Source organism: Pelobates fuscus, unplaced genomic scaffold, assembly GCF_036172605.1.
Source record: "Pelobates fuscus isolate aPelFus1 unplaced genomic scaffold, aPelFus1.pri scaffold_49, whole genome shotgun sequence".
Lineage (NCBI taxonomy): Eukaryota > Metazoa > Chordata > Amphibia > Anura > Pelobatidae > Pelobates > Pelobates fuscus.
The window spans coordinates 50,920-59,033 of NW_026961947.1; the positions used below are offsets into that span (position 1 = coordinate 50,920).

General features: G+C 37.6%; 1 protein-coding gene across 1 annotated transcript; it reads right to left on the reverse strand.

The window, feature by feature from the left end:
• Positions 1–5,797: 5,797 nt before the first annotated feature.
• Positions 5,798–7,514, reverse strand: LOC134585282 (oocyte zinc finger protein XlCOF7.1-like). The gene has a single exon (XM_063440699.1). It carries the CDS (start codon positions 7,380–7,382, stop codon positions 5,871–5,873), a length of 1,512 nt encoding a protein of 503 aa, XP_063296769.1. The 5' UTR covers positions 7,383–7,514; the 3' UTR covers positions 5,798–5,870.
• Between the last annotated feature and the right edge of the window lie 600 nt (positions 7,515–8,114).

An 8,114-nucleotide genomic window follows, 5' to 3' on the forward strand; every position in this document is an offset into this window, starting at 1 on the left:
TTTCTGGTGATTATGGGTGATCTTTCACTCCTTTTCCTTCCCCTTTGGTTCTCCTCTTCTCTTGTTGTTTGAATGGGCCTTATAGGTCTAAGTTCATTTGTTTGGTGTCTAGCAGGAGATAGCCTGCTGTTTTGGGGATATCTATTCCTCAAGGGGGTTCTTTTAGAGGGTGTTCTGTCTCTTCTTTGTGAATTTTCTTCCCTCACTACCTCAGCATAGCTTTTTATGTTTCTAAAAGCTTGGTTCTGTCTGGGAGGTCTCTGGTATTGTGTGTCTACATAGTTAGATTAAGTGTTATATGTTATTACTTGATTATTATCATAATCATATCGGTCTCGTTTGTATTTTCGCTTTTTAGTTTCTATGGTTTCTGTTTCAATCTTTTCTATTTGTGTTTGTATGTTTTTGGTTATTGTTTCATACTCCTCAGGGGATGTATGATTCAATAAACTGTTTTGTATTTCATTAATTTCTTTATCTAAATTTTGTAATGTCAATTTCCTTCTTTTAATTATTTTTTCCATAGTTATAAATGAGAAGGATTCTAGCATTTCTTGCCATTCTTCCATAAAATCCTTTTCCCCTTTGTCGAAAGTGGGGTACTTATTATATCTTAAACCTCTTGGGGTAATTTTTTCTCTTATATATTTTTCAAGTGTCGCTACTTCCCAAATTATACGTACCTCTTTACTCATGGATTTTGTAAGTTTAAATTGACATTCTTGTAGATCATAATCCTTTGATCTACTGTCAGAGTTTTGATTCATGGAAGAAGTGTCAAACATAGCGTCAATGTTAGTACAATAGTTCTTTCTTTTTTCAAAAAGAGACATATTCACAGCTGCCCCACACCAAAAGGGGAGTAAATACAGAAGAAAATATAAACACAAATAGGTGTGGTTGTGGTTGGCGCTTCTTATAATGTATGTAGTGTATGTATGTATTTTTTAGCTGCTATATACACTCTGTGGGTACTCCCAATATCCCACTGTAAGAAAAAACACACCAGGAAAAACAACTAAACTTGGGGTCTGGTTGGTGTTTCCACCTTCCAGGCCTCTAGTTTGAGTGTAGCGCTGTATAGATCTATTAGGAAATAAGTATATGTAGACTCACCCCTCTTATTTGCTTGTTAGGGGGTGTACATAAAACATAAAAGAGATATACAGAATAATGGTGCAATATTGCATAAACCCAGTCAGTAAATATTTGTAGTGAGTTCTAGTTTACTCACATTTTTTAGAGCCTTTTCAGATTTTAGGCTCTAAACTTCCAGGCTTCCGTGTCTTTAAGGTAGACAGCTTAACCCCTTTTGTTCCCCTCCTTCCTTGAGATTCTTGCTTCAAATGTGTCTCCACATTGTGGGTATGGAAAGGTAAAAGGGAAAAAAACGGGGACTCTAGGTGTAGTATTTTAAAAAACACTTTTTGGAAGTATATGGATGTTTTAAAAGGGTGCTCACCTTTTCCAGAGCCTTTTGGTCACTGGCTCTAAGTTTGCAGGCTTAGTGTCAAAATGGGGTGACACCTCCCCTTACCGGAAGCAAGTGCAGGATACAATAATATATATATATATATATATATATATATATATATAAAACTCTATTTATTAATTAGTACATTAAAATAACATTAAAAAGTAATACTGGAACTAGAAAATAAAAAATCAATATGTAAAATAATCAGTAGAGGTTCTGTTCCTTCTGCCAAGACGCGTTTCGCTGTAATTAGCTTCCTCAGTCGGCTGTACTCGTGTGCTGCTTGTTCCGGGTTTTTATATCTTCAAAAAAGCCCGCCTTTACTTTCATTGGTCGGTCCGTTTGTGCCTGTTTGATTGGTTGCGCGACGTCATATCTGTTCCGGTCCGTGATATTGCGTAACGTCATTTCCGTTCCGGACCGGCGTTTCTGGGACTTCAAATCCCATGATTCTTCCTAGGCGTAATGTCATTTCCGGTTGATTTCGTCGATATATGGGGCGAAATGAAAGTTCTTTTAGTGTCCTTTATTAGTTGTTGCACTCAAAAGAAATCATTAAATGGATGAGAAAAAATTAATGTAATAGTAAGGATAGTATATCACATCCTTGTATAAATAGACAAATTTTACATCTACATATGACTTGGCTTTACATCACAAACTTTTAATAAAAGTGCTTACAGTACATCTTCTAGTAGTTGATATATAATATATACAGAATGCTTGTGTGTATTTTTCATGCATAAATATTCAGGTTTAATGGAAAATACATGTGCAGTTTTTCTATATTGAATACAGAGTGTGAAATATAGAATAAATCAATGAATATATATAGAGGTAGATATTGCTTTTTGGAGGAGGAAGAAAAAATCAATAAATTATTATCCTTAAAATGGTAGGAGGGAGCCTGTAAGTAAGCTTATCAATTTTGGTATAGTAATTGAACAATGAAAAATAAATTAAATGAGGTAAAAAGTAGATGGGAAAAAAAGAAATAAAAATAGAAATAAAAATTAAAACTAAAAATATATAATTAGAAATAAAGATAAAAATAAATATATAAATTTTTAATAAAAATAGATAATGAAAATGAGAATAAATACTAAATGATAATGAAAAATAAAAGAAAAAGAAAAACAATTTCCGGAACAAGCAGCACACGAGTACAGCCGACTGAGGAAGCTAATTACAGCGAAACGCGTCTTGGCAGAAGGAACAGAACCTCTACTGATTATTTTACATATTGATTTTTTTATTTTCTAGTTCCAGTATTACTTTTTAATGTTATTTTAATGTACTAATTAATAAATAGAGTTTTATATATATATATATATATATATATATATATATATATATATATTATTGTATCCTGCACTTGCTTCCGGTAAGGGGAGGTGTCACCCCATTTTGACACTAAGCCTGCAAACTTAGAGCCAGTGACCAAAAGGCTCTGGAAAAGGTGAGCACCCTTTTAAAACATCCATATAATTCCAAAAAGTGTTTTTTAAAATACTACACCTAGAGTCCCCGTTTTTTTCCCCTTTTACCTTTCCATACCCACAATGTGGAGACACATTTGAAGCAAGAATCTCAAGGAAGGAGGGGAACAAAAGGGGTTAAGCTGTCTACCTTAAAGACACGGAAGCCTGGAAGTTTAGAGCCTAAAATCTCAAAAGGCTCTAAAAAATGTGAGCAAACTAGAACTCACTACAAATATTTACTGACTGGGTTTATGCAATATTGCACCATTATTCTGTATATCTCTTTTATTTTTTATGTACACCCCCTAACAAGCAAATAAGAGGGGTGAGTCTACATATACTTATTCCCTAATAGATCTATTCAGCGCTACACTCAAACTAGAGGCCTGGAAGGTGGAAACACCAACCAGACCCCAAGTTGTTTTTCCTGGTGTTTTTTCTTACAGTGGGATATTGGGAGTACCCACAGAGTGTATATAGCAGCTAAAAAATACACTACATACATTATAAGAAGCGCCAACCACACCTATTTGTGTTTATATTTTCTCATATCATTGTATACTGTCTCTACAAAGAAAAAAAAAGTGCAGAGCTTCTTCATTTTGTACTATTTCTGTCACGTTTATTGACAAGCCTATATTTGCAAAACTGTCATTGTAATCTTGTTTGACTAACTAGATGTTACAAACTGCCATTTGTAACTGGCCCTTTAAATGACGAATTGCCCTGCTTCCCTGGGTTGTGGAGAAGTCTATTTGCCAGCCTCCTTCCTCATGACTATGGCCCCTGGGAGATTGTGCCCCTGAAAACTTATGGATTTTTATTGGGTGTGTATGGCCCTTTAAGAACCGTCTGGGCACATATTGTGACTTTGTTGAACAATGCCCCTTTAAGACGGTGTCCCCAAACCTTTAATATACTGTGTTCCTGACTTTATCCCACTTGGTTAAGTAAATGGGGCTTACTGAACCAGGTACCACACAGGCGGACCACCCAGAAGTGGAAGTGTTCAGGCAATTTACCTCCCAGGCTGGGAGCCTGCTGTAGGTAAATTACCGACCGCTGGGTGGCCGCTGTTCATGCAAACGAACACGTGGCGGCGGCCATCTTTGTTCAATTGAACGAGGTCAGCGGTATGTGTAGCCAAATTCATGGAACTGAAATCGGCTACACATTTCACCGAACACCGCTGACCCTTATCTTCTCCTACACTGAACTTTCAGCTGCAGAGACTAAGTCCTGTTCGAAGATTCTAACGCACGTTCGAATGGGACTTAGTCATTTCTTCAGCCTGAAATAGACCGACCGCACAGCCCAAATCTATGGAACTGTTTTGGGCAGGAAAATGTGCTTGCGGTCGGTCATAAAGGACTTCCGTCTAACTTTTTATCCATTGGAGGGATTTGTATGATTTTTGGTTATGTTTATATTTAAAGTATGCTGATCGTTTTTAGGGAGATTGGATGTATGGTTTTAAAGTTACAGTGTATGTGTAAAAACTGTATTTTTCCTGCCTGTGAACATTATTTTAAGTAGTGTGTACCATAATTATATCACAGGCAGAGGGGGAGGATTTTGTGTGCAATTGCTGGGAGTGTTTTCTGTAATGTACGTGTGTTATTGGTTGTTTTGGAAAACCCTGTGGGTGGTCCTATCTAAGGGAAACCTGCATAAAAGCAAGCCCTTTGGGTGCCAATAAACAGAATGACTTGACCCTCTAACTTGCAGCCTTGACTCATGTTTGTAGGGGACAGCTATAATCACTACAGGGATTGCTATGCTCTGCATACTTGTGACGAGACCAATTTCGCCACTGTGCATTGGAGGAGCCTGGTTGCCCGCCTGCTGCCTTTAGACTATGGCCCCATGTTGAAACGCTTGATTTTCCCCTGCAAAGACACGAAAGCCAGGTCATTCGGTGCTTGCCCTGTTTGAGCAGTGATACCCCAGATAGCTATGCCATGGAGCCCATTCGTATAATGAAAGACTATGGGAAAGACTTTGGCTCCATGGCAATTGAACTGTATGTGTGTTATCTGAGCGCCATTCAGTAATAATGTGCGCTCAGATCTGAGCTATCTGGGGATATGTTTATGTGAATGTGATGCATAATTTTAAAGTTATGAATAATGTGAAAAAAACATTGCTCTGCTTGTGATAATGACATTACCAAGTGTAAGGTAATTGTATCACAGACAGAGGGGAGGATTTTGTGTGGGAGTGTGTGAGTGTATTGTACGTGTTTATTGGTTGTTTTCAAAAACCCTGTGGGTGGTACAAATGTGTATATAAGAACAATAAACCCACAGCTCTGTCTGTTCACTGCTTGACCCTCAACACGGAGCTTTGTCTTGTTCTTGGGGGGGGGGGGGGGGATTTACTGTATGCCGTTAGAGACTGATTGCCAGGAGTGTAAGCTGCTTGGGTGCTTTTCCTGTTCAGCTGCTAGCAGCTATTCGTGAGGTTCCAGTTCGGGAGTTTGGAGTGCTACTTGGTATCCTGTTCGGGAGTTTGGGGTTTTGCAGTAGCTGTGCCTGTGTCTCTGGAAGGGGAAGATCTACCAAACTGCTTTTAACCCCTTTTATACCTGGGGGTGCCGTAACAATACTCCCTTAGCTACTGAGCTCTTGTAAGAGCTCTTGTTCCTGATCCTGCTTTGCTCTACAGAAGGAAGAGGTTCACCTACTGGAACCTGGTCATAGGTCCAGGGCGCAGAGCAGATGGCGAGATACCAGCCCAGCAGTGGTGGTTCGTGGAGTCTGCAGTACTCATGGTGGCTACGCAGTAGTTATGGTGTCTACGGTCCAACTTCCAGCCAGCAGGCAACCGTAACACTATACACTTAAAAAATAAAGAATTAAACAATTTTTTACTTATTTTTAAATCAGTATGTCCCACATTTAGAACGGCTTCTATCCTGCGTGAGTTCTCTGATGATGAACAAGTTGTGATTTAGTTCCAAAATATTTCCCACATTCAGAACAGGAGAACGGCTTCTCTCCTGTGTGAATTCTCTGGTGCATATTAAGAGCTGATTTAGTTCCAAAACATTTCCCACATTCAGAACATGAGAACGGCTTCTCTCCTGTGTGAGTTCTTTGATGTTTAACAAGGGTTGATTTAATTCCAAAACATTTCCCACATTCAGAACATGAGAACGGCTTCTCTCCTGTGTGAGTTCTTTGATGTAAAATAAGTTTTGATTTAGTTCCAAAACATTTGCCACATTCAGAACATGAGAACGGCTTCTCTCCTGTGTGAGTTCTTTGATGTTTAACAAGGGTTGATTTAATTCCAAAACATTTCCCACATTCAGAACATGAGAACGGCTTCTCTCCTGTGTGAGTTCTTTGATGTAAAATAAGTTTTGATTTAGTTCCAAAACATTTGCCACATTCAGAACATGAGAACGGCTTCTCTCCTGTGTGAGTTATCTGATGTACAACAAGGTTTGCTTTAGTTCCAAAACACTTCCCACATTCAGCACATGAGAACGGCTTCTCTCCTGTGTGAGTTCTCTGATGTGAAATAAGATCTGATTTAGTTCTAATACACTTCCCACATTCAGAGCATGAGAACGGCTTCTCTCCTGTGTGAGTTCTCTGATGTGAAATAAGATCTGATTTAGTTCTAATACATCTCCCACATTCAGAGCATGAGAACGGCTTCTCTCCTGTGTGAGTTCTCTGATGTAAAATAAGTTGTGATTTAGTTCCAAAACATTTCCCACATTCAGAACATGAGAACGGCTTCTCTCCTGTGTGATCTCTCTGATGGTTTGTAAGATCTGATTTAATTCCAAAACATTTCCCACATTCAGAACAGGGGAACGGCTTCTCTCCTGTGTGAGTTCTCTGATGTTTAACAAGCCTTGTATTATTGACAAAACATTTCCCACACTCAGAACATGAGAACGGCTTCTCTCCTGTGTGAATTGTCTGATGCATATCAAGAGCTGATTTAGTTCCAAAATATTTCCCACATTCAGAACATGAGAACGGCTTCTCTCCTGTGTGAGTTCTTTGATGTGAAATAAGTTGTGATTTAGCTCCAAAACATTTCCCACATTCAGAACATGAGAACGGCTTCTCTCCTGTGTGAGTTTTCAAATGTGAAATAAGTCGTGGTTTAGTTCCTAAACATTTCCCACATTCAGAACAGGGGAACAGCTTCTCTCCAGTGTGAATTATCTGATGTCCAACAAGGTTTGCTTTAATTCCAAAACACTTCCCACATTCAGCACATGAGAACGGCTTCTCTCCTGTGTGAGTTCTCTGATGTGAAATAAGGTTTGATTTAGTTACAAAACATTTCCCACATTCAGAACATGAGAACGGCTTCTCTCCGGTGTGAGTTCTCTGATGTACAACAAGGTGTGAATACCAGCTACAACATTTCCCGCATTCAGAACATGAGAATGGCATCTTCGCTGTGTGAAATCGTTGAAGCCTAACAAGAGCTGAGTGATGGGTAAAACTTTTCTCACTTTTAGAACATGTGAATTTTTTTGTTTACTAACTCATTTGTAGACATATAGAAGTCAAAGAGTTTTAATACTTGATCCTTAAAAAATGTCTTCATAATCTTACTTAGTGCATTTCTGTTCTTGTCATGTTCTTTGGGATAAATTCTGCTGACGTAAACACCTGAAAGAAATATAGATAGTGAAAGAAAATGCATCACATTCAAGGGATACTATAGTCCCCAAAACAACTTGAAGTTTATGCGGATATTTATGGGGTAAAATATTAAAAATAATATTTTTATAAAGATTATCAAAAATCAATTTAATAATTTTTATTATATAAAAAAAATATATATATATATATATATTGGCACTGTTCCCCTTGATTAATTTAATGCGAAGAGCTACCCACTATTTTAGCTTGTATAGACCCTGGAGCATGTTTATTAGAGGATTTATATTTCACACATTAATCCCAAACTAATTATACAATTATTATTTATTGTGGCAATAATAATAATAATATGTAACATGCGTGACAATATTTCACATACCAGATCAGTTAACAATTCCTTCTCATCCAATAACCAATAAGAATAATTCAGACCAGATGATTTTACCATTGCAGAATTTTAACTGTCCTAATTAAAGATTACTATCCTTAATTTAGAATAAGTCAATATCTGTGGAT

Coding starts and splice junctions, on each gene's coding strand:
- LOC134585282 (XM_063440699.1), bottom strand. CDS start 7,382: ATGCCATTCTCATGTTCTGAATGCGGGAAATGTTGTAGCTGGTATTCA.